Below are 26,851 nucleotides of genomic sequence, written 5' to 3'. Positions count from 1 at the left end.
AAGGGAGCAGCAGGTAGTAGTAATGCTCAGAATGAAGCCGGCACTCACTGAACCCCAACGAGGTCCAGGGGCCAGTCTGGCAGGCATTAACTCACTTGATTCTTAGGGAAACCAGGAGACAGCTACCATTATTATCCCCATTTCACAGATGGAAAGATGGAGGCAAGCAAGATGACAAAACCCCACATCCACTCCCAACCTAACTGAACTACCAATGTTAGTATGCAGGGACTCCTGAGGTCCTCCAAGTGATCTCCCCACCTGTACTGTGGATCACACTCCTGTTTGGTACACAGAGTGATCCTTTTACAAACACAAGTCAGATCATTTCGGTTCTCTACTGAAAACTTTCCAGGAGCTTCCCATCACACTTGGTTTTAAGTGTGAAATCCTTAGTGCAGCCTCCAAGACGGTGTTCCCCATCCCTGCCACTGCTGACCCCACTCCACCTACACTGACCTGTCTGTCCAATCCCAGGGCACACCCCAGCCTCTGGGCTTCTGCAGTCACTGTTCCCCCTGCCTGGAGCACTCTCCCCACAGACGGCGGTGGGGTCGGCTTCCTCTGTGAGTCTTTGTCAGCTGTGTGGCATCCAGACCTGCTCCCACAAATCAGTTATGCTCGCCTGGTTAACTGACCACCATGGCTTCGACCTTATAACTTCTGCAGCCACATTCTAATTAACACAGACAAAACTCCATGGGAATCCCGCACATTCTACAAAATGTTATTTAAGTGAAAGATGTGAACCAATGATTTTCTGATTAATGTTCTGCTTAGTTGTAGGCTTAAAGTTTTTTGTGAAGATTCTTAGATTATCAACGTTCTACAAAGACAGGCTGAGAAAGCAAAGCAGCCGGATCACTTTGGCTTTATTTCGGGAGACTCCTTCTTTCAACAGTGGGAAACCTGCTGCTTCCTGTGCTCAGGTGCCCAAAGGTTTTCCCCTTCCCCCGCTCCCGCCCTGCAGAAAGATCACGTGAATGAACTAATCCACTAGCATTCCTTTCAGTAGTAAATACAACTGTGAGAAAATGGATGTCAGCCCCCAACTGACTGCAGAGAGAAACTAGACCCACGTGTTTTCAGTTACATGGAATAATGACTAGAGAATCGCTTTATCGGCTACTCACGCAACTCCCAATCTGTGCGCAGGACTCTATATGAGGAAACAAGGCTGAAACTCCCCGCGAACTCACTGGGTGGCCCAGAGCAAAGCGACTCACCACTGAACACTCCCCAGTGGGTAATGGTGGCGCCTCCGGCCAACCTACCCCATGCATCCTGTCCCATTTCCACTGCACCTTAGCAAGAGAGTTCAACGCAAGACCAGGCAGGTGATTCTTCTTCCCTTTCCTTCCCTGCCAGCACAGGGCTAGTTCCAGGAAATACACGGATAGTCCTGACCTTCATGTTACTAAAACATGAAAAATATTTTAGGAGATTATCAAAATTAAAATTTGATTTTTGTGTTCTCTCAGACTTCTTTCCTCTAGAAGCACTTATTTGTATGTCCAACAAATATATGATGCCTACTATATGCCTGCACCATGCTGGGCCTCAGGGATATGTGGTGCATGAGGTCAGGTCCCTGCACATCCCCCAGGACGGGCATTCCAGGATGCGCCCACTAGAATCAGGTAAAAATGTAATACAGGCACACAAACGGAAAAAATTCAGATTGACATGACCATTTCTTAACAAATCTAGCTTAAAAAATGTTAGAATGTTACCTACCTCGACTTTCCTATGTTCTGTTTTTATAACTTTTTAGCTAAATTTGCAAATTCTGAATTTGCTGGACACTACTTTTTCTTTGAGATGTTCTATTCTGCATGCTTTTTGTCTGTGTCACCTCCCATGTGTCTCAGAACTCAAAGACAACCCTCCTGTCTGAGCCAGCATCTGTAGGTATCCCATAACCAGGAGTGGTAATTCTGAATAATGGGGACCTTAGATCTGCACACTTGTACCTCCCAAACCTAAGACCTATATTAAGGGAGTCCCTTTCTCAAGCCCTACTAAAGATAAAGACAGTGACTTGCAAAGAAGCTGGCCACAATTAACATCCTCGACGCCCCCACCCCCCAAGATGGTCTGCTAAAACCACTTCTAAAAGCACTGGATTTATCATCAGAGTTCCTCATGCCCGTTCCCTGACCTCACGCTTACCAGAATTCAATATGGTTTAAGAGATTAGCAACAATAAGCCTTTCAGGAACACTACAGTGACCAACCACCACTACACTACGCCTTGAAACAAGTAATTTTAATTCTCCGTGACTCTTCATACATATTTGTAATGATAAGAAGTCCGGTCTGAGGCATCTGTGGCAGGCTTTGAGGGAAGGGCTCTTCCACACTTGCCGGTTTGAACGGTCCGGAGCCAGCCCCCAGCACAGAGGGCTCCTCCTCCCCACCACACACACCACGCCTGCCGTTAAACCCAAGGGCCCTGTTTTTCTGCAACTGCAGGGACAAGACTATTTATAGAACGGGCCACTGATCTCACTGAAGTATCGATAGCAGGAAGGGCAAGCTGGGTCCCGGATCTACAGTTTCTGTGAGCTCAAAAGGGAGAACTTTCTGATGGGGCAGAACGAGCGCCAGGGGAGGGTAACAGGAATGGAGAATGTGAGGAGGACAGGAGAGAGGAAAGAATTAGACATTCTTGGTCTTTCAATCACACCGATAACAAACCTCTGCAGATTTAGAAAAAGAAAGCCATTTTGGAAGAGGCCCAGTCCTTCCTCAGAAGAACTGGAACAATTCAACCAATAAGCACTTAGAAGAATCTGGTACAAGGTGGAGTACAGAGAAAGTCAAAAGGACATCCTGAACCTCAAAGGATCCTGAATTCTAGTTGGACAGACACACAAAATTAACTAAAAAGATAAAAAACTTAAAAAGCATGTTGTAGACACAATAAAGTGCAAAATATAGGTTAATATCTATAAAGAGCAATGCAAATGAATGATCTTGATGGAATAAAGGCTCGCAGTAAAACTGCATAGAAAAAGACAGTTGTTTCAACTTTTTGTTCTTGATAAAATTAATACATGTGCTTACATAAGTAAGCAAAAATAAGAATAAATCCCCTTTATTTTTTTATTATTTTTTAAAAGATTTTATTTCTTTGACAGAGAGACAGCGAAAGCAGGAACACAAGCAGGGGGAGTGGGAGAGGGAGAAGCAGGCTTCCCGCGGAGCAGGGAGCCCAGTGCGGGGCTCGATCCCAGGACCCTGGGACCAGACCTGAGCCGAAGGCAGACATCTAACCGACCAAGCCAACCAGGTGCCCCAATAAATCCCCTTTAATGAGAGGTAACTACTCACTCCATTTTGGTGAATATAAATCATGCCCCCTCCTCGCAGCATTTATTTATTTATTTTTTTACACGCAAACTTTGGACCTTGAAGAGTAATAGCTCACTCCTTTTTCAGTTAAACGTATCACAAGCATGTTTTCATGTCTCAAACATATTATTTTCAGTATCAGTACCTTCAAACCATTCCCAGAACCTGGTCATTTCTCACCATTTCTACCCCTCACACCCCGGCCTCCCCCTCCCGAGTGACAGCAATCACTGACCCTGAATGTCCAACTCCGATTGATCGGGTCACTCCTCTGGGGAAAACTGTCACATGGAGCCCGTGTCTCTCAGACATAAAGCCAGAGTCCCTCCGAGGGCCTGCAAGGCCCCACTGGATCTACGCCCCTTCTCAGCTCCCTTCCCCTTCTGGGGCAAGCTGACACCCAGTTTCCAGGCACCAGCCTCTAGGCATATTCTCTGTGGGAAGCGCTCTTCCCACGTCCCCCTGCTAGCTCCCGGCCGCCTCCCACTGCCCAAATGTCACCTCTGACAGCAGGCTCTCTCCAGGCCACTCTCCGCCTCCTCCCTCCCTCTGCTCTTCTTCCTCTTCCCATGGCACCTCACACCTTCTAATGTTCTAGAAAATTAACACTGATTATGTTGGCCGCCTATTTCCCACACTAGAGAAGAAGCTCTAGAGGATGGGGATTTTCTTTCCACTGATGCATCCTGAGCACCTAACACATAGGGATGGTCAATAAATAGGAGTGAAATGACTTTGCAATGGCTGTGTGGTACCCAGTGCACACTATCACTGAACGAAGTACCCCTAACTGCTGGCAGGTAGGTGTTCTGGGGTGTCAGTGTTATGAATCACCACTGTGGCGCAGACCCTCACTGTTCTAAGTGTGGTGCGGACCAGCAGCAGCCTGGACCCCACCTGGGAGCTTACCAGAAAGGCCGCGTCACAGGCCCTCTCTCTCCCGGGCCTACTGAATGGGACTCTGCATTTTCAAAAGACGGCCGGTGGCTGCATGCACAGGGAAGGGCCCAGACAAGGGCAGGCGAGCAGGCACCCAGAGTGCACCCCAGAGGGAGGCTCCTGTCTTAGGTCACACAGAGTGACGCCCTGGCCTCGGGTGGTACACAAGCCCGTGACCATCTTTAATCATGGGCCAGCCCTCCAAAGAAAGGTTACTGTACGCCCTAAATCAATCCAGGTTACCAGCAGGAAACAAACAGCATACTCAGACTGGGGATTAATTACAAAGGTGTGAGGGGCACTGGAAAAAAACGTGGGGGGAGCAAATGCCCTGGTCTCATGCTCTTCCCTCCCCACCCCTCATCTGCGGCCAGATCACCACAGACCAAAATCTTGGCTTGAGAGATCATGCACCACCAGGTGGTCTATGTGAAATTGAAATACAAACCTAAGGCTGTGGGAGGATGGCTCTTGGCCAAGCAGAAGCCAGAGAGCACCAAACCTGTGCAGGTCAGCCCCGCAGGGCAGAGAGCTGAGCCGAAAGGGTGGAGGGGCCCAGAGAGGCTGCCGGACGTGAACTCCCACCTGCAGCTCAGGAGGAGGCCTTTCCCCTTTCCCAGAATCGGTGTGTCCCCCTTTTATAGGGAAATATACAGAAGCCAAGCAGTTCTGGCTTAGAAGTTGTGGGGTCTAAATGGAGATTAAGGATTACTATAATTTCTGAAGCAGAAACACAGCCTTCTGAAAACAGGCTGAGAGGGCTCACGCTGACAGTCATGTGAAGGGTATGAAAGAACAGGTATACAAAGCAGACAAACCAGCAAAACGGCTGTTGGGGGAAATGCAGGCACACTGGCAATCAAGACAGTGGAGAAGAACACGCCTTGGAAGTATTTTTGTCCCAATTTTAGGTCCTCAACATCCTCTTTAAAATAATAATAATAAAAAAAAAACTCTTTACAGTCTCTTCCTATTTCCAATTCTTTGGCATCACAATGGCAAAAATAAGTAGCTTTCGAATATACATATATATATGATTATAAAAATACGATGACTCCTCACATAGGTTTAAGTAGGAAGTGAAAGTCAGGAAGTTAAAGAGAAGAGTCTTAAAAGCAGAGCAAAACAGACACATGAAAAGATCCTCAGTGCCACCGAGAAACGCAAATCAAAACCCCAAGTGGCGTCATACACAAGGCGGACACCAGCCGTGCTGGCGAGAAGACGGAGCCCCGGGCGCACGGGACGGAACGTAACAGGGCGCAGCCGCTGCTCCTCCAAGTGCTGGCGTATGTGTTCCAGCGATCCCACTCCTAGGTGGGCACCCGAGAAAAACAAAAACACGTTCACACAAAACACGCCCACACGTGAACGTCCACAGCAGCGTTATCCACAGGAGCCCAGAGTGGGAAATGACCCACACGTCCGCGCGCTCAGGCCTGGAGGAGCCGAACGCGGTCCACTCGCCCAGTGGAATGCCCCCCAGCCAGGAGAAGGCAGGGCCGGCGCACGCTGCCGTGCGGATGGGCCCGCTAACATTATGTGGAAGGGAATGAGAAAACAGTCACAGGCTGGGAGAAAATCATGGCAATGCACGTCTGATGATGGACCAGTGTTCAAAATATACAAAGACCTCTTAAAATTCCAGAATCAGAAAACCCAAATAATGGGCAAAAGACCTGAACCTCACCAGAGAGACGGCAAACGAGCCCATAACAAATACTCCACATCTTATGTCCTGCAAATTAAAACAAGATGCCACCCTGCACCTGTTAGAATGGCTAAAATCCAGAACATTGACAACACCAGAGGCTGGTGAGGGTAAGGAGCAAGAGGAATTATTTTGCGAGTAGAAATATGCCTGCTGGAAACGCATAATGGTACAGCCACTCTAGAAGACTGGTTTTTTTTTTTTTTTTTTTTTTACAAAATTGAACCCTGACCAGCAATCACATTCCTTGGCATTATGCAAATGAATTGAAAATTTTTTATCTACACAAAAACCTGCACACAAGTGTTTATAGCAGCTTTCTTCATAATTGCCAAAACTTGGGAGCAGCTAAGATATCCTTCAACAGGTAAATGGATAAACAAACCGTGGTCCACCCAGACAGTGGAATATTATTCAGCACTAAAAAGAAATGAGCTACCAAGCCATGAAAAGACATGGACGAATGTTAAATGTATATTGCTAAATGGTAGAAGCCAACCTGAAAAGGCTTCATACTATATGATGTTCTGGAAAGGGCAAAACTATGGTGAAAGATCAGTGGTCACATGGGGCGCCTGGGTGGCTCAGTCGGTTAAGCATCTGCCTTCGGCTCAGGTCATGATCCCAGGGTCCTGGGATCGAGCCCCACATTGGGCTCCCTGCTCGGCGGGCAGTCTGCTTCTCCCTCTCCCTCTAATCCTTCCCCCTGCTCATGCTCTCTCTCTCATGCTCTTGCTCTCAAATAAAATCTTTTTTTTTAAAGATTATTTATTTTGAGAGTGAGCATGAGAGAGAGAGAGAGAGAGAGAGAGAGAGAGAGAGCGCGCGCACATGAGAGGGGGGAGGGTCAGAGGGAGAAGCAGACTCCCCGCCGAGCAGGGAGCCCGATGCGGGACTCGATCCTGGGACTCCAGGATCATGACCTGAGCCGAAGGCAGTCGCTTAACCGACTGAGCCACCCAGGCGCCCTCAAAATCTTAAAAAAAAAAAAAAAAAAAAAAAAAATCAGTGGTCACCAAGGGTTGGCGGGGAAGGGAGGGAGGATGAATAGGTAGGACACAGGGGATTTTTAGGGTAGCAAAACTATTCTGTGTGACTCTGTGACGGTGGATACATTTGTCAAAATCCACAAACCTGTAGCCACCAAGAGTGAGCATGAATGTAACTATGGACTTTAGTTAATGATAATGTATTGACACTGGTTCATCAATACTAACAATGTAACATACTGATGCAGAATGTTAACAACAGAGAGACTCTGGGGAGGGGAGGGATGAGGTGTGTGGGAAGTCTGTGCCTTCCACTCAGTTTTTCTGTAAACCTAGAACTGTTCTTAACAAGGCTTATTGGGGCACCTGGGTGGCTCAGTTGGTTAAGAATCTGCCTTTGGCTCAAGTCATGATCCCAGGGTCCCAGGATCAAGTCCCACATCGGGCTCCCTGCTCTGTGGGGAGTCTGCTTCTCTCTCTACCCCTCCCCCCAGCTCGTGATTTCCCTCTAATAAATACTTTTAAAAAAAGGCTTATTAACTTAAAGTGTTAAGTGAAAAGAAACTAGACATAAAAGGCTACATATTTTTTTTAAAGATTTTATTTATTTATTTGACAGAGAGAGACACAGCAAGAGAGTGAACACAAGCAGGGGGAGTGGGAGAGGGAGAAGCAGGCTTCCCACGGAGCAGGGAGCCCGATGCAGGGCTCGATCCCAGGACCCTGGGATCATGACCTGAGGTGAAGGCAGACGCTTAATGACTGAGCCACCCAGGCACCCCAAAGGCTACATATTTATATAAAATACTCAGAACAGATATATGGAGAGAGAGAGAGAGAGAGAGAGAGAACACAGATTAGCGGGTGCTGGGGGAGGGGGTAACAGGGAGCAATGGCTTACCGAGTCCAGGTTTCCCTTTGGGGTGATGAAAATATCCTGGAACTAGGCAGAGGGGATGGTTGTACAACACAGTGAATGTACTAAATGCCACTGAACTGTTCACTATTTTTTTTCAAGATTTTATTTATTTATTTGACAGAGAGAGACACAGCGAGAGAGGGAACACAAGCAGGGGGAGTGGGAGAGGGAGAAGCAGGCTTCCCGCCGAGCGGGGAGCCCGATGCGGGGCTCGATCCCAGGACCCTGGGACCATGACCCGAGCCGAAGACAGACGCTTAACAACTGAGCCACCCCGGCGCCCCTGAACTGTTCACTTTAAAATGTTAATTTTATGTTATGTGATTTTGACCTCAATCATGAAAAAAGCAGAGCAAAAATAAAAAGGTCATGTCAAAGCAACTTTGCCGGTCAGGTTTTCGATGTCTGACCGAAATTCAAACACTGCTGTCCTGATTTAAAGCACCCAAACTGAGAGCATAGCCAGCAGATGGACTCCATCAGAGGCCGCCCAGGGCGCGAGTGCAGGACCCCGGGCAGAGGACCGTGGAGCAACGGGTCAGGAGTTAGGTTCTGCGAGTCACGTTCGAGATGCCCATCGCGCACTCGGTGGAGGCATCGAGGCAGTGTTATGAGAGGGTCCAGAAACCAAGGGGACAGTCAGGGCTAAATGTGTAAGCTTGGAAATTACCAGCAGATGGAAGAATATCAGAGGACTAAGGACATCCGCTTTTATCATATCCTGTAAATACTACTTCCCAGTTTGTTCGACTTTACTCTCTTTTCTGCCAAGCAGAATTTAAGAAATTGTTATGGAGTCAAAAAGATCCATCCCCCGTCCTTTTTGTCTGGTCTTTGGTGTCATAATCTGAAAGGCCTTCCTACCCATCTACATTTTATTCTAGAATTTTGATTTTGATGCTTTTGCCTTTAATCATATAGAGTTAGGGTATTAGAAAGGGATCTAACTTTGTTTTCCTAGATTAGCCATTTCCACAGCACCATTTCTTCAACCATCCCTCATTCCCCACTGTTCTGAAAGCCTTGCTTCACGATATTCTAAAGGCCCTGGTGCAGGTGGGTCGGTCTGGGATTCGAGTCTACCTCACCAGTCCACTGCCTATTCCTGAGCCAGCACGACCCTGCTTTAATCATGGCGGCTTTACCCCACTTCAACATTTCTCATGGTAACTGCTCCAAACACACGGCGTTTTTTTCCCAGAATTCATTCAACATGCAAATCTCAGAATCATTCTGCCAAGTTCTAAGAAAAATAAATTGGGGTTTGACTGGTATTGTTTTCAATCTGTAATCTGGCATTATTACAATATCAAGAATTTCTACTCACAAAAAATAATTTTTCCCAGTCTTCACTTTCTTCAGTACAGTTTTACGGCTTTCATCATATAGATTTTACTCACTTCTTGCTTATTCCTAGTATTTTATCCTAGCTTGCTGTTGTGAATGGGATATGTTTTTTTAAATTTTATTTTATTTAAATTCAAGTAATTAACATAGAGTGTACTATTAGTTTCTGAGGTAGAGTTCAGTGATTCATCAGTTGCTTATCACACCCAGGGCTCATTCCATCATGTATCCTCCTTAATGTCCATCACCCAGTGACCCCAGCCCCCCACCCCCCCTCCCCCTCCAGCAACCTTCAGTTTGTTTCCTCATGTTGAGTCTCTTATGGTTTGTCTCCCTCTGATTTTGTCTTATTTTATTTTTCCCTCCCTTCCCCAGGATATTTTTCTATTTTAGGAAAGTACATGGGCACACATGTTCAAACACTGGATTTATTTTGTATCCAGCCACTTCTGGAACTATGTTTAATTCCAACAACATTCTGGGTGATATTTACCACTTATAATGCTAATTTTGTCCCTTCCTTTCTAGTCGATATGCGTAATTTCTTTTTTTTTTATTTAACTGACTAGAAACTCCACAACATCTCTGAATTAGATTAGCACCTGGCACCCTTGACTTGTTCCACTCTGCAGTAAGAATGTTTCTGTGCAGGGAAGATCTTTCCTCCAGACAACACCCCTACAGACTCTCTAATCGTGACCTATCTGTGATTCTATCTGTTGAGTACTCAATGGCCTCCTCTTGGATCATGTTGTTTATACAAAATAGGTTAGATGACGGATTAATGTCAAAACTACTTGGGGGAAAAAGTCATAATCAAGGAAACAATTACCTGAGTATTAATTATAAAAACAGTACAAAAGAAAATATTCACAGGTATCCAGGTATGTCACAGGTATGTTTTGTGTGTCCAAACAACAGTGGACAGTTTTTTGTTTTTAGAAGGCTCAAGACTTGTCTTTTAGTCTACCTCAAAAACACCTACATTTAAAACTTACATCCTTTATTTTTAAGAATGTTATTGATTTTAAAAATTAATGGAAGACTAGAAAAAGGCATTTACGTTGTCAGAGAGTTTTACTTTGTACCAGATAGAGAAGAGAGAGCTCAGGCACCGTGGTGGCTCTTTTCTTGAAGTTACTGAGCATTAAGAAACAAGTTTCCAATTAAAAAAAAATGTTGAAAAGAAATGCTAAAGATGCTGTGGTCTCCTTGGTAAATATTTACACATTCTGAAAATATTCAAGATTACAAAAATTCTAAAGTAAGATTCAAACCACAAATTAAAACACCTACAATTAAAAATGGAGACGTCCTTGCAGCTGCAGAGGGCTGACACAGGGGAAAAAGGACTTTAATCACTACTGGACTGTTTGTTATATACACTATACTTATTATAGTTATATTAATTATATTAATCATAGAATATATTCCTAAGGACACATACTGTAAAATTGCTATTACAAGGCACGCTCTAAAATAATGTTTACTGTAGAAAACACATTTTAAAAAATAAATTCATAATTGCTTCACAGAAGTAAACAGGTGGCATTTTGTTACCCTCTGGTATTTTTTCCTGGTTCGGATACACAGACTTGTACAAGAGATCATAGTGCATGAAGTGCTGTGGTGGGTGTGTGTGCCCGAATTTCACGTGGTGTCCCATGAGAGATCTGGGGGTGCTTACGCTCACCTGTGACAGCTGTCAGACTGCGCTGGAGTCTGCAGACCTACTACTACTGTCCTAGTACAGGGAACTACACACTACCGCTGCGAAGGTTACCACGGCTGCAGCAATACGCCCACTTTTAGGTCAACACAGTCCACTCTCACCAACTCCCACAGGCAAAGTCATGTGTTACAAAGGGCCAAGCAGCAGTTTTCTCACCTGAAGTGTGGCCCCTACCCCGCCCTTCACCTGTGATTAGGAAGCTGCCAGTTAACAGGAGAACTGTGTGACAGAAGGTCTAAGAACCGTGAGGCCACACACATGCAGAAGTAGTCAGTACTGTTGAATGGCACCACGGAGGCAGGTGGAGAAAGGCCAGAGTTGCTACCAAGCTCTGTGGGTGCCTGCCCCCGAGTCCTCCCACTCCCGTTAGGCGTGCGCACTAGGTTCACCGCCAGGAAAGCAACACGAACGCAGCTCTTCCTGCTCTCGAGGGCCTCAGCTTAGCAGGTGCCCCAAGAAGTAAGTTTCCCCCTGCTCAGACAGATCCTTCCTCACAGACCCACAGACCCACACCCGGACGGCCCACTCTCTGCTGCGCAGTCTGAAGGGCTCACAGGGGACACAGAGACGGGTAGGAGCGGGGTCTGCTGGCAGTCCTCGCCCGGAATGGCTCACAGTTGGGAGAGACGAGAGAACGGCGCGGCCTTTGTCCGCCTTGGCGGGCACAGGGGGCACAGGGACAAGAGCAGGAAGGCCTCCCTGGACGTGGGGTTTAGGGGCGTGTCTCCCTGCAGACGCCTGCAGCGCTCTGGCTGGCGCTCCAATGCCCCTTCCCCAACTGGGGGAGATCAGTGGTGGCGGGACTGGACCTGTCCCCGCGTCCTGACGCTTCCGTGCAGGCCCTTCCCGCGTCTGACTTAGGAGACCTAGAATGGCGTGTGTGACTTTTCAGGGTCTCGCTAACGCTGCAGTTGTCCCTTTTTCCTCACGTTATTGTTTATCAGACCCCTGGGCTCTGGTCCTCTATGATAAATGCTTTCACAGCACACCTTCTTTTCCAGACTTGGGTTTTCACCTGCCTTTGGCCTGCCACTCCCGCCCCCCTTTGGATACAGGATGGAGAGTGGCCACGCCCAGTCTCTCCACCAACCTGTTCTTCGCAGAAGGACTCTGGGGCAGTTTCCCAGATAGCATTTCTACCTCATCTGTCTTCCCAGACCAGAGCTGAATGTCGCAGACAGATGCTGCTTTTAATCTGTGTCAGAGAGAAAGGAGGGGAAGGAAGCTGGAACCCCGTCTGGGGCGCAGAGGGCTTTCTCTTGAAATCCTACGAAATGTCCTGTCCAAGCTCACTTCCCGTCTCCTGAGCTTTGGCTCAGCACAGATTCTGCCTTTGCCAAGGTCCCTTTGCTTCTTGGTGCTTTCCCTAACTTTTCCCAGGGCTCCATTCCAAACTGTGGGTCTGCTTCTCTCCAAACTGGAGGGGACTAGTGAGGACGTCTGGGGTTGCACTGACCCACCTTCGTCCCTCAACATTACTGTTGGGGGTTGGGGCTGAGGCCAAGAGATGAACTACACGGCCTGAGAATCATCTTTTTGCCTTTGGCTGCAGTGTTTTTGAAACATTAGGTTGGACCATATGAAACTGCCATTTTTGTAGGTCACAAATCAGAATTTCATACAGTTCAACCTACCTGTGTAATAAGGCCTCTTTCCCTTTCTTGATTACTCCTCAATTTTTTCATATTCACATGTAAGATTATTTTTAAATAGATACACACATATGTGTATATGTACACACACATCCCTTCAGGTAACGGGAGAAGGTCCTGTGAACCTGCTCCAACCTCACATCCTGCCCCAGAAAGGTCATTTCACAAGAGAATCAAGGCAGTCTCCTGCTCACCGACTCTGCGACTGCTGCCCACTCCCACCGGAACCACCTTGGCCAAGGCGGCCCAGCCAGATCTGACCAGGTTCTCTTCCACCTTGTACCCAGCACTTCGAGAGTGCTTTCTTTCGATTCCTTAACAGCCAGCTTCTTTCTTGCCTTCCTGCTTCAGGGCATCTGCTCCCATGCTCTTTAATTCCTCTGCCTGAATTCTTTTCTCCCAGCTCACTGCAGAGCTGGTGCCTTCCTGCATTCCGGATTCATGTGCTTCCAGCCTCAAATCACAGAGTCCCCAACTCAAAGTACATGGATTATGAAGACACAGTGCGGGGCTAATGGCAGCTCTACCCATAGGGGGAAGGAGAACTCGGTTTTGTTCTTAGTTATTTCTGCAGTATGCAGGGAATCTGTTGAATAAATAAAAGAAGTCGAAAGCTACCACGTAGAAGGAAGGTTTGTCGCTTGTGGGGCTCCACAGAACATTATGTCAAATGGTTCCACGCGTTTCAGGGCCACCTGTAACAACTCAGTGTCGAGAAGCAGGGCCAGAAGGGAGGGGCAGCCCGGGTGAGCTCCCCAGCATAAGAGCTGCTTAAGGAAGCGCTGAAGTGCCCCCGTGAGGGACACAGTGGGGAGGGCAGAAACTTAGGGACTCCGAGGTCCTGTCAAGCCCTTAACGTTTCCACAAACTGGTGAGCAGTTAGCACTCTCTGGCATGGCTGGACAGACACAGGGGGGACCGCCCCTATGGCTAAGCCCCCGAAACAGGAATGCTAGCTCCCTGTGAGCAGGGTGGCTCCAGAGGAGGGACCCTTGAGAGCCAGAGACCAGCACATCCTCCCTTCTCCAAAACTCACTGGTCCAGCTGCTCCCTCCTCCTCCTCCCGTGAGCACAGGAGGCTGGGGAGGGAAGGCAAGAAAGTACTGGAGCTGAAACCCCCCCCCAAACCAAAGTAAAACCCCCAACCTGACTTTACAGGATTACTGAGGACCAAAGGAGGTAAGAGAGAAGGGGCCTCAAACACAAAAACCAAAGCTCCTGATTCAAAGAGAAGGTATTCTTCCTTCTAGGGCCCATCCTCACGGCTTCTGCAGCATCTCCCACATAAACACACACTTCACCAGGATCTGTCAGCTCAGCTTCCAAGATGATCACTTTTAACAAGACATCTGCTCGAAGTAGGACATTCTGGCGGTGCTGGCATGTTTGTTTAAAAACACAATCATACTTCTTTATACTTTTATCAATATGTACTGATAAGGTAAAGAGCCAATCTTCCATCTCTCAATCCTGACCAGCTAACCTCTCAGGGAAGGTTTCCTTTCCCACGTGGCTCCACACCCAGACTTTTCAACCTACAGGTCTCTAATCGAGTCGTCAGAGTCCTAGGGGAAAACCCTCCCTTCCCCATCCTGAAACAAGAATTATGGAGCTTCATTTCCTTGAGAAAACATCTAAGTGGCTGCAAATATAGAGTCTGGGGTCATCCCAAGTGCCAACAACTGCAGATACAGAACTGGTATCGATGGAAAACACAGATTAAACATCGTGTGTTATGAAAATTCCAAAAAGAGGGGCGCCTGGGTGGCTCAGTCGATTAAGCGTCTGCCTTTGGTTCAGGTCATGATCCCAGGGTCCCGGGATGGAGCCCCGCATCGGGCTCCCTGCTCAGTGGGGAGTCTGCTTCTCCCTCTGCCTCTGCCCCTTGCCCGTTCACGCACTCACTCTCTCGCTCTTGTTCTTGCTCTTTCACTCTCCCAAATAAAAAAAAATCTTAAAGATAAAATAAAAACTCCCAAAACAAACTTCTGAAGCAGCTACTTCCTTTCACCTGTAACAGAAACCAGCAGCAAGGTGAGAGTTTAAATAATCACTCCCTCTCCTTCCTCGGTAAACGTCAAGTCTTTCGCCAGGAATGCTGTGTAAGTTGTCCACAAAGATGAGCACCATCTTATTCTGAAAAGGTCGGTACTCGGTACCACACAGGGCACCACACAGAGCTCCACAGCTGCCGTGGACCAGTGCCCCTGGACCAGCGCCCAGCACTGAACTGCCTGTTACAGGTTTCTCAGCAGCCCGGTTTCTGATCTGTCCCAGACACGAGTCCCGATGAATCTCATCACACATCCTGCAGACAATTTTGATGGCCTCCTTTAGCTAGGCTGGGACTCCCACCCTTCCAGTGACTTAACCAGCGATGTCCCCTCTCCTGCCCTGCCCTCCCCTGTGCTTCCTGCCCCCACAAGCCAACTGGGCAGGTAAGCACTGTAAAAGGACTCACCGCCGTGTACACAGCACAGCAAAGGGCCTGGCTCTGAAAGTCAGGAGCAGGTCTTGCTGCAGCCCTGACATCTATCCTGGCCTTCCCTGGGTACAGCAAAGGGAAGCTCCCTTTGACTGCCCCAGACACGCACTCAAGGGCTGGATGGAACACATACCACGCACAATCCCCAGAACCTTCCACCAAGGCAATGACAATATTAACACTGCACAGGACACAGATTCTGAATCATTGTTCTGGTGGCTTCGTTTCTGCTCAACTCAGTTTCAGGAACTGACTCCCTAAGGCCTGGGTTCACTGGCTAACACCAGTCAATATTCATTAAGATCAGTCTTCCCTGCTGAGTCTTGATGTAACGGAGCCATTAGGCAAAGCTGGTGCCATGGTTTTAGGCTAGACAGTAAAACAGATGCCCAAGTTCAGAGAGAGGTGCTGTCTACTTAGTCTCTGCTGAAGAGAACAGGGGTGGGGAACACTTTCTTGGCATCCCGGACAACTGCAGGGCTGCTCTCCAGCTCCTTTCTACCCACTTGCAAATATTCCCAAGAGTTAACTCTTCCTTTTCTGTCCTATAGACACGGCACTTCCAGAGCACAAGTTCCAGATGGACCCAGCATGCCGAACCAAGGCAGAAGTACTGGCTTCCTGACACATACTGCAGAACGCTAACTGGGTTTTCTTTCCATACCCCAATGTGCCTGGGCCCACCTGAACGTGTACCCCAATGGACAGAGACAAACCTCTTCATGCACAAAAGAATCATTCAAAAAAGCTAACCACGTGGTCAGCAACTATTCTTCATATTCTGTTCACTCGAAGGGCCATCACGTAAAACTAAGCAGCTGCTCTGTCCAGCGCACTGGGCAGAGGCGAAGAGGACCACTAATTGTTGAAATATAAACTACAAGAGTTAGCACAGGAAATAAAGCCACGTGTCTTGAAGGGAGGGCACCACCCTCCGGGTGATGCAAGTCAAATGCCAGGTCCATCACACATTAGCTTTGTTGGTTTGAAGATCGCCCTGTAATTACATCTCCAGATAAGCCTTAAGTACGAATCTTCAGTTCCATTTACAAGCGATAAGATCCATGTCCTCGACTACGTAATAACAGAAAATAATTATGAGCTGTCAACAGAACACCATCTAACATCAAGCACAGCTATATTTCAGATCTCACATGACAGATAACTGAGGGTCAAAACTACTCCCCTAAAATCGGTTCGGTTAAAATAACCAACATGTCAGCCTGCAAGCTGGAGAGGAACACCAACCGTCCGTGTGCCATGAATCCCCAACAAGGGCCAGAGGGGCCTCTGGATTTTGTGAACCAATGGAAAAAGAGATTTTTTTTTTTCTTGGTATTATCAAAGGACCAACCATGTGTGTCCAGGTGTAAAAGTAAATTTACTTACTTAAATGCAATTAGCCAACAAGGCAGTAAAATCCCAACTGTTCTCCCAGACCATGGAAGTGCATTTACGCTTCTGCTCTCACGCAAACCCACTGTAGCATCAAGCACAAAGGGGTTCTGAACCCAAGAAATAAAGACTTTGCAGGCCAGGGGTTTCAAAGTGCTTAAAAATACAGAACAGCAGGGCGCCTGGGTGGCTCAGTCATTAAGTGTCTGCCTTCAGCTCAGATCATGATCCCAGGGTCCTGGGATTGAGCCCCGCATCAGGCTCCCTGCTACGCAGGAAGCCTGCTTCTCCCTCTCGCACTCCCCCTGCTTGTGCTCTCTCTTTCGCTATCGCTCTCTGTGTCAAATAAAATCTTAACAAAAAAAAAAAAATACAGAACAGCAGTGGAGGCTTCTTCAAAGTCCTATTCACCTTTGCAAAAAGTAATGACACAGCAAGCAATCCTAAAAAAGTTTACTTACAGAAATTTACCATAATCAGATATTCCACCACAAAATTTCTTAACCTGCAGTCCACAGAGTGTAAGTAGGCCCACTTTGAGGCTTAGGATGGCAAGGGACCCCTTTAAACTATGTGCATGTGTACGAACTTTCTAGGGAGAAGGTCCATGGCTTTTAGATAAAGAGTATCCTGACCAAGGCCTCTACCACCCATTGCATGATGACCGGTCCTCCGCACTAGAAAGTTCTGTCTGGCTCCTACACTCCTTCTTACTACTCCATACTATTAGAATTCTCTGACCTAACTGGTAGAAACACGGGGCATTGAGATAGTCTCATGTGTATGTTCCTCTCCACCTGCTAAAAAGCCATGGAGCCTTCAGGGGCTGGCTCAAATCACACTTCCTTCATAGGCTTTTCCAGGTAGCTCAGTCAGAATTAATCTTCCCTATTCTCACCAAGCCACCTGTCTCCTTTTACAATGGCATTTAACACGATCTACATTCAGACTTTATATTAAAGAGTGCAACTGTCCTCCCAGCTAGCCAGAGTACCTGAAGGGTAGACACTGGGCAGGATACACCATTAACTAACCCCTTCCCCACCAGCGCTGAGCACATCACCTTGGGTATATGGTCAAAAAGCATTTGTTGAATTTTTTTGTTTCAGTGTCAACAGGAGACCACTAATTCTAACAATCCCACTCTTCACAAGGTTTCTAAATCATCCCCACAAGGATACACTCACACAACTGTGTGTATGGTACTGGGATTTCCTGTCCATGGGACAGATGCTAACTTTTCAAATGGCTTACATCGTATCTACTTCCAATGGGATGTGGGATTTGGTCCTCACAATTGGCTCCTCAAAGTATCGATGGGGGGGCGGTGGAGACCCTGGGAGATAAAGCCAAGCTGGTCTGAAGCCTTCCACACAAATGCCGAGGCCCCTGCCATCACCAGAGGCATTATCACACAGGTTCTGAAACAAGACATACACAAACTTCAGGGACAGCCTACACAGAGAGGGAGAGACTAGCATCTTTAAGATTATATAAAAGAAAAGAACGAATAAGTAGTCTAAGTGGGACTGTTTACAGAGGTCAAAGCAACGAATAGATTCAAATAATCCCTGCAGAGGGTAGCATGAGGTGACGAAGTTAAAGAAATGACAGGTTCAAATTCAGGCACAACTGTGGTCCTGAAGGAGGAGTCCTGGACCTGGAATCAAAAGGGATGATGGGAACTTCTGGTTCTGCCAAGACGGAGCAGCCCCATTCCTCCTGGGCCTCTCCCTTAGTAGTAAGGACGCTCTGGACAGAACACAACAAGCAAGCGCAGGAAAGACAGTGGAGACAAGAAGGCAGGCTGCCTGGGACTTCAGGACCTGAGCAACCACGTGACGGGGAGTCCCAGGTATCCACGCTGCCGACCTGTCCGGGACAGGGCGCCGCCCAGCCTCCAAGCTGCAACAGCCAAAAGGTGCAGATGGAAAGAGCTCTGAGAAAAGCTTCCCGGCAGAAGGGCTGGGAAAAGGGTGGTCTTAACAACAGAAAACTGTTTGGGCAACACCTACTCCATTCTAGCCAAATACCAACAGAAAAACTGCACATATCACCCACTGAGGTTTCAGCAGGGTTGAAAGAAAAGCTGATCTCCTAGTTCCCTTTCCTGCCCTGCAGAACCAAGAAGTATCAGGTGGCCTAGGTAATGTTGGCAGGGCCAAGCAAGGCTCTCTTCTCCTAACCCCGCCTGGAAATGCGGGAGGTGCTCCAATTCCCGACCAGCGTGGCGTCAGTGGGGAGAGGAGCCTCCACCCTGACTCAAGTCCCAAAGGGCAGGAAAAGGGGGTGGGAGGCTGGGCTGGTTGCCACTCTGCTGCTCCTAATACTCCCCGGGATCAGCCAGGGCAGGGGCAACTGAGGTCACATCCCACTCAACAAGGCAACAGAGGCTCAGGGACCTAGAAGTCAGTAATAAGAGCCACTGACCCTCCTATCACCAGAGTCTCAGAGGGAGGGGACAAAGAGTGGGGCTGAAAAGTATTTGAAGAAATAATGGCCGGAAACTTCCCAAGTTTGGCAAAAGACACAAATGTACAGATTTGAGAAACTGAGCAAACCCTAAACATAATAAACTGAAAGAAACCTATATCCAGACAAATCATAGTTCAACTCTGGAAACTGAAGGACAAGTGAGCAATCTTAAAAGCAACTAGCGAGACAGGACACATTTACTTTCAGAGAAAAAGCAATTCAAATGACAGTGGATTTCTCATCTGAAACCAGGGAGGCAAGAATAAGGCACATTTTTCAAGTACAAGAATGTGTCAACTGTGAATTCTATAACTGGCAAAGAGATCTCAATGACGAAGGGGATATAAAGACATTCTTGGATGTAGGAAAGCTGAATTTGTTGTAAGCAAGGCCACCCATAAGAATGGCTAAAGGAAGTTCTCTGAACGGAAAGGAAAGGGTAATAGAAGGCTCAGAACCTCAGCGGAAAAAAAGACCATCAGAGCAGGTAAAAATCGGGATAAATATAACAAACCATCCTACTTCTCACAATTTTCTTAAATCATATTTGATGACTGACATAAAACCATCTGATGTGGGACTCAAAGTATAATAATAAACACTTAAAACTGTGTATTTAAGAAGTGGGGAGGGTAAAGGATCTAAATGGAAGCTCCCCCACTTCACCCACAGCTGTAAAACACTGACGCCAGGGCACTGGGGTAAGCTCTGCATGTGTATTATAAACCCAGAGCAACCGAGAAAGGTAAACAAAGCTTTAATTGATATACTCAAAGATCAACCACCAATTGATCAAGACGGAATCCTAAAACATGTTTAAATAACCCACAGTAAAGTAAAAGAAACAGAAAAATAACAAAATGGGAAATTTAGGCCCTAACATATCAATTACCTTACCTTAAATGTAAATGGCCTAAATATGCATATTAATAAAGATTGACAGAAAAAAATATGATGTAACAATATGCTGTCTACAAGAAACTCATTTCACAGCAACAATGTGGGTAGGTTTAAGGGATTGGAAGATACACAACATGAAAACATTCATTTTTTAAAAAAAGGGTGGCTATACTAAAATATCTGATAAAGTAGACCTCAGAGCAAAGAAAATTACTGGAGACAAAGAAGGGCATTACATAATGACAAAAGAATCAATCCACCGGGAAGTCATAATAATCCTAGATGTTTATACACCACACAACACAGTCTCTAAATGCATGAAACAAAAATTGATACGAGAAATAGACAAATCCACAGTTATAGTTGGGAGACCTCAACACCTCACTCTCAGCAACTGACAGAAATACTAAACAGAAAATCAGTACAAATACAGAACTCAACACCACCATCAACACCAGTACCTGTCATGTGTAGAAAACTCCACCAAACAACAGATACACATTTTGTTCAAGTGTCCATGAACATTCACCAACAAAGGCCCACAGAATATATACCATGATGGACCATATTCTGGGCCATAAAAAAAACCTCAAGTATTTAAAAGACTTAAAATCATATAAAATATGTTCTCTGACCTTAATAAAGTCATAGAAATCAGTAACAGAAAGATAAGAAAATCTGTAAACTCTTGGAAACTACAACACAGTTCTAAATAATCCATGGGTCAAAGAAAATATCTGAAAAGAAATAAAATACACATGACACTGAATAAAAGTTAAAACATATCAAAATATGTGGACACAGCTAAAACAGTCCTGTGTGGGAAATTTATAGCACTTAAAATGCTTACATTAGAAAAGAGGAAAGGCCTCAAAAAAATAATCCAAAGCTCTACCTCAAGAAACTAGGGGAAGAAAGAGCAAAATAAACCCAAAGGAAGAAGGAAATAAGAACAGAAACACATGATATTGAAAAGAGGAAAGCCATAAAGATAATGAAATAAAAAGCTGGTTCTTCAGGGGGAAAAAAAATAAAAGTGATAAACCTCTAAGAAGACTGACAAAAATAAAAGACACAAATCACCAACACAGGAAAGAAACAGACCATATGCCTCTCACCATTCTCATTCAACATAATACCAGAAGTTCTGGTCACTGTGGTAAGGCAAGAAAAAGAAATAAAAAGCATGCCTCAAGAAGAAATAAAACTGTCCCTATTTGCAAGGAACATGATGATCTGTGTAGAAAATCCCAAAAAATCTATAGGAAAGCCTTAGAACCATTAAGTGTATTCAGCAAGGTTACAGGACACAAAATCAAGACAGAAATATCAATTCAATTGCTGTATATGAACAAGGAGCATGTGGAAACTGAAAAAACAAACCACAGTATCATTTACAATTGCTCTAAGGAAAACAATCTGCTGAGAAATGCAAAATGCTGATAAAGAAATCAAAGAAGATGGAAATAAAGACATACCATGTTCATGGACTGGAAGACTCGATATATAGAGATGTCAATTCTCCCCAAAATGATCTATAGGTTTAATGCAATTGCTATCAAAGTCCCAGCAAGATTTTCTTTTTTTTAATAGACACAGACAAGCTTATTCTAAGATACATGTGGAAAGGCAGAGGCCCTAGAATAGCTAAGCCAATCTTGAAAATAGAAAATGAAGCGGGAGAAAGCACTCTATCTGATATTAAGGCCTACTGTAATCAACGGAATGTGATAATGGCAGGAGAGACATACAGATCAGTGGGACTGGATGGAGAACCCAGAAATAGGTCCATACAAATATGCCAAGTGATTTTTGACAAAGGAGCAAAAGCAATTCAATGGAGAAAGCACAGTCTTTTCAACACGTGGTGTTGGAACAATTGAGCAACTCAAGGCAAAAACAAAACAAAAAAACCCGTAATTTCCACCCAAACCTCCTACATTTTCATGGGATAATTAACTCAAAATGGATCAGGGACTTAAATGTAAAACTACCAAACTTCTAGGAAAAAAAAATCTTGGGATCTAAAACTAGGCAAAGAGTTCCTAGCTTTGATATCAAAAGCATTACCTATAAAGGGAAAAAAATTGATAAACCGACTTCATCAAAAAAAGCTTTGCTCTGGGAAAGACCTTAAGAGGATGAAAAGGGAAGTTACAGACCAGGAGAAAATATTTGCAACATAATATGTGACAAATGACCAGTATCTAGTATAAAAACACTTCTCAAAACATTTACCAACAATTAAGCACAATAAACAACAAACAGTAAAAAACAAGCAACCAGGGGCGCCTGGGGGGCTCAGTTGTTAAGCGTCTGCCTTCAGCTCAGGTCATGATCCCGGAGTCCTGGGATCAAGCCCCGCATCAGGCTCCCTGCTCCACGGGAAGCCTGCTTCTCCCTCTCTCACTCCCCCTGCTTGTGTTCCCTCTCTCGCTGTGTCTCTCTCTGTCAAATAAATAAATAAAATCTTTAAAAAAACAAAAAACAAAAAACAAGCAACCTAACTAGAAAATAGGTAAAAACCATGAAGAGATATTGCACCAAAGAGGATATACGGATGGCAAATAAGCACAAAAAAAGATGTTCTACATCATTAGCTGTTAGAGAAATGAAAATTAAAACAGGAATGAGCTAGCCCTTGCACACCTATCAAGAATGGCTGAAATAAAAAAAGGGCCATCCAATGCTGGCGAGGATGCAGGGGAAACTGGATCACTCAGACATGGCTGCTGGGGATGCAAAATGATACAGGCACTCTAAAAACAGTAAGAACATTAACCACGCAACTGCCATACAACTGAGCCAACTGTACTCCTGGGCACATATCCCAGATGCATGAAGATGTGTGTACATGCAAATACATGTACATGAACATTCACAGATTTATTCTTAATAGGCAGAAAAGTGGAACAACCCAGAGGCCTTGAAGGGTTACACAGTGTGCTGTGGTAAATCCGTACCATGGATACCACTCAGCAAACAGAAGACATAAACTATTGATTTTTGATACACACAGCTTGGGTGATTCTCCAGGGAATTATGCAGAATGATAAAAGAGCTCATATTCTGCATGGCTTCATTTACATAATAATCTGGAATGAATAAAAGTTACAGAATTGGAGAATTAAGTTACTGCCAGGGTCAGAGAAGGGCAGAAAGGAGGGGCTATAAAAGGCAACATAAGGGATCTTTAATGGTGATGGGAATGTTCTGTACCTTGATGTTCATATTGTCAATATCCTGGTTGTGATACTTTATCCCAGTTTAGCAAGCTATTACCATGGAAGGTAAGTGAGTAAAGGGTAATGGGCTTTCTGTATTATTTCTTACAACTGGATGGGACTCAACAATTATCCCCAAATTAAAGTTTTTTTAAAAAAAGGACTAGGTTTGGTTCCCAGCGCTGCCACCTGGTTATTAGAAGCTGACTTTGAGTGTAGATTTTAAGCTCTCTATCCTCAATTTTCTCATTGGCCAAATGGGACAATACCATCTGAAGCATGATAAAAACTAAATGTCATTTATGAAGGACAGGGTAATGTGCACAGCACATACTGAGTACTTCAAAAATACCCCGTTAACACCAAATCTCTATGTAGACACAAATTATTATTCTATTATTCTAAACAGTATCATTCAAAGGTCCACTGCTAAAGCCATTACAAAGCAATTAATTTAAAAGGTCTCTTCCCAAACTGATCAGTCTAAAAATGGTGTGGCGAGGGGAAGAATTTCTGGTTTAAAAAAAAAAATCAGAAGATAAATTTCTAACTAGTCATTGAAACAGTCACAACAGATAAAGTGGTTTAAAATGGAACTACAGTTAGTAAAAAGTTGGGAAGGAAAATAAGATAACTGGTTAACAAATCTTATTTCTGCTGATTAGGAAGTCTATAAAAGTTAAAGGTTTTTGTGCAACGGGAAAACGTTAAGACGGGGTTTTCTAAAATGCACTCAACACAATGACTTAGATTTAAGATTCTATGTTTCTAAACATTTTCTCCACCTCCGGAGTTAAAAGAAAGTGAGAGGGAGTCAGCGAAATCCTTATACTTTTATACCTGCTTGGTTTGGAGGTTCAGAAAAGCAGCAAAAATACAATCTGGCTCTGTGATAAAGACAATGACATGCACTTTACCCCAGAAGATGAGGGGAATTTTAAGCACACAGTGGATCCCCTTGAATCACACTGGGCTCCTAGCCTTAAAGTTGATGAAGTACTGGCCAGAGCTGACTCACAGAGAGGCTTTTGAAAGAGGTGAAAAGGAAAGGAGTGTTTTATCATTCAAATTATTCTCTTCCTTTCATTCCTGGCAAGATTCTTAAAAGAGCTATTTCTATTAAAATAAATTATTTTAATAACAAATACAGAAAGTGGGAAACCCAGGGAAAGCGCCTGGAAGGAGGAAGGCCTGGGAGACCAGACCCAGGGTTCCAGCATCCAGGTCCCAATGAGGAGCCACTTTCCCCCAAGGCCTGGAGCTTCTTCCTCATGGGTGAAGTGAAAGAAACGTACCTGATGGGTTTCTACAGCCCTCTTGCTAAATTTAAAGTCCCTTGGGGCACCATAAAATCTAGCCTCCAGACAGCTGACTGGTACCACAAACTCTCCTCTACCTCTGCTTTGAGACGTACCTGTAATTTACTTTCCCCAAAATGGGCCTGGGAAAGAGTAGGTGAGAGGACAGGGAAAGGAGCAGGGATAAACTAAAAAAAAAAAAAAAAAAAAAACCAAACCAAAACAAACCCCCGAAAGGACTCTAGGTGCAGGAGAGAATCTACTTTCTGCTGCTCATGGTCAATTTTCTCCAGATTTCCTTTCTTTGGGGCCCTTTTGGCACTGACTCACAGTAGAGAGAGACTAGAACCCACACTTTGTCTACTCTACAGGCTTTTTGTTTTTTTCCCCCAAAACTGCCAAGAATAAGAGGAGCAAGGAAGAGGAGAGCCAGAAGATTACACACCACTTAAGAGACACATTGAAAGTTGCAAAGCGAGGAATTAATTTGTATCCTGATGCAAGCAAACAAAACAACTACAGGGCTGGGGAGGAAAAACGAACACAAGCTGGACAGCCGAGAATATTCAGTAAGGAGTTACTAATCCTTAGGTCTGATAAGGGTACCGTGGCTGTTTTTTAAAATGATGTCTTATCTTCTGGCGATATACGCTAAAAGACTTTCTACCGAAGTTACCCGGCGTCTGGGATTTGCGACAAGCCACAGGGCAGGGGTCTAGGTGAACCCAGCGGCAAGGCAGAGATCAGCGCCGAAGGTGGGGGAGGGGGCGTGGGTGCGTACGGCTCGTTCTATTCTCTGGACTTTGGGTAGCTCTGAAATTTTCCTAACAAGCAGTTCCACCGAGAGACTTGCGGCCGGTTTCCCCTCAGGTCCACGCCGCTCGTCCGCACTTACTGGGAGGGCGGGAAAAGGAGGGCTCCCTGACCCCAGGAGGCTGGCTGTGGGCAGCGCGCAGAAGCCATCCTGCAAGGGCGCGTCCCCGACCCGGCGTCCAGGACCCGGGCCTCCCAACCCCCCGAAGCCGGCCGGCTTTTCCGCTTCTGCGTCGCCCAGGCCCCGAGAAAGGAGAGGCGGAGGCCACGGCCGGGCGGCAGCGGAGACGGGGTGAGCACCCCTACCCCGGCCAGCGCCCTCCCATGCCACCACCACCCCCCCACCCGCCCCAAAGCCGGGGGCAGCCGGCCGCCGGGAGCTGCGGCCGCACCTGCGCGCACCTGGGCGCACCTGGGCGCACCTGGGCGCAGGTGCGCGGGCGGGGACGCGGAGGCGTGCGCACCTTGAGGATGTTGTCGAAGATGGTGTCGCGGAACTCGAGCAGCGCCTTCTGGTCGAACTCGCGGCCGTGGATGATGCGCATCTGCTTGAGGAAGGTGGACTTGCCGCTCTCGCCCGCGCCCAGCAGCAGGATCTTGACGAGGCGCCGCACGGCGCGCCGCTCGCGGGCCAGCCCCGCGTCGATGTCCCGGCTGCGCCGCCGCGCCTCGCGCTCCGCGTCGCGGGCCCCGCTGCCGCCGCTGCCGCCCGCCCTGCGCTCGCGGGCCCCGCCGGCCTCGGCCGGCAGCAGGCAGCGGCTGAGGGTCCGCACCACGCCGGACATGGCCGCTCAGGCCATGGACCCCGCCGCGGGCGAGGCGAGCCCCGCGCGGCAGCCGGCCGCTCCCTCAGGCCGCGTCCGTCCGCCGCCGCCCCGAGGCCCGCTCACGCCCGCCGCTCGGCCCCGGCGGAGGGGCGGGGCGCGCGCCGCTGCAGCCCGGCGATTGGGCCGGCTGGCGTCCATCCGGGAGAACGCGCCTTCCGATTGGGCCATGCCGCGCCGGGAGGCGGGCGTCCCTCCGCCCTCGGGGCGGGGCCGGCGCCGAAAGAGGCGGGATCTTTGGGGTGGGGGCGCTTCTCATTGGGCGCCGGGGTTGAGGTTCTTTCTTTCAGAATGAAAGGGAGGCGGGGTCGCCGGGGAGGCGGAGCAGCCGTCCGCCATGGCCAATTATAATTGCTCTGGGGTCACGTCAATCAAGCGAACGGTCTTGGGACTGGGGGATTGGAGAAACCGGGCGGGACCAGAAGTGCCAGGTGTACAGAAAGATTCCCCCTGGGTTCCCAGATTGGGTCAACCTGTGAGACCCGGAGGCTCGCTGAGTGGACTTCGCGTTGCCCGAAAATGCGGATAGAAGATGCAGCTGCTCGTTTTAGGCTTACAGAGAAAGCTGTTCCTAAACCATTTTCCTTCCAGAAACGGGGCAAAGGGACACACATTTTCAAACAAATGCACCCTTTGAGAGTGGCATGGCCTCTGGGCATCTGTCTTCTCTAAAAGCTGGCTAAGCATCCAAATCACCAGAAGTACCCACCCCCCCCCCGAAAAAGTCTTATGTAGCACAGTGATTGGTGTCTGCATTTGCTGGGTCTTAGTTGGAATCTCCCCTCAATCCC

General features: G+C 46.8%; 1 protein-coding gene across 1 annotated transcript in view; it reads right to left on the bottom strand.

Annotated features, from left to right (window-relative positions):
• The window catches only part of GNA12 (G protein subunit alpha 12), a 108,209-nt gene extending 82,102 nt beyond the window's left edge, over positions 1-26,107 (bottom strand). The window contains exon 1 of the mRNA XM_028091902.2: positions 25,701-26,107. Coding sequence (XP_027947703.1) covers positions 25,701-26,021 — 321 coding nt within the window. The 5' untranslated portion in view covers positions 26,022-26,107. The remainder of the gene's footprint in view (positions 1-25,700) is intronic.
• Positions 26,108-26,851: the final 744 nt, after the last annotated feature.

This window comes from Eumetopias jubatus, unplaced genomic scaffold (genome assembly GCF_037043125.1).
Source record: "Eumetopias jubatus isolate StellerSeaLion01/CBP00866 unplaced genomic scaffold, mEumJub1_p1.0 scaffold_12, whole genome shotgun sequence".
Taxonomy (NCBI): domain Eukaryota; kingdom Metazoa; phylum Chordata; class Mammalia; order Carnivora; family Otariidae; genus Eumetopias; species Eumetopias jubatus.
The sequence above is the reverse complement of the archived record's forward strand: the minus strand, read 5'-3'. Positions and strand labels throughout refer to the sequence as shown.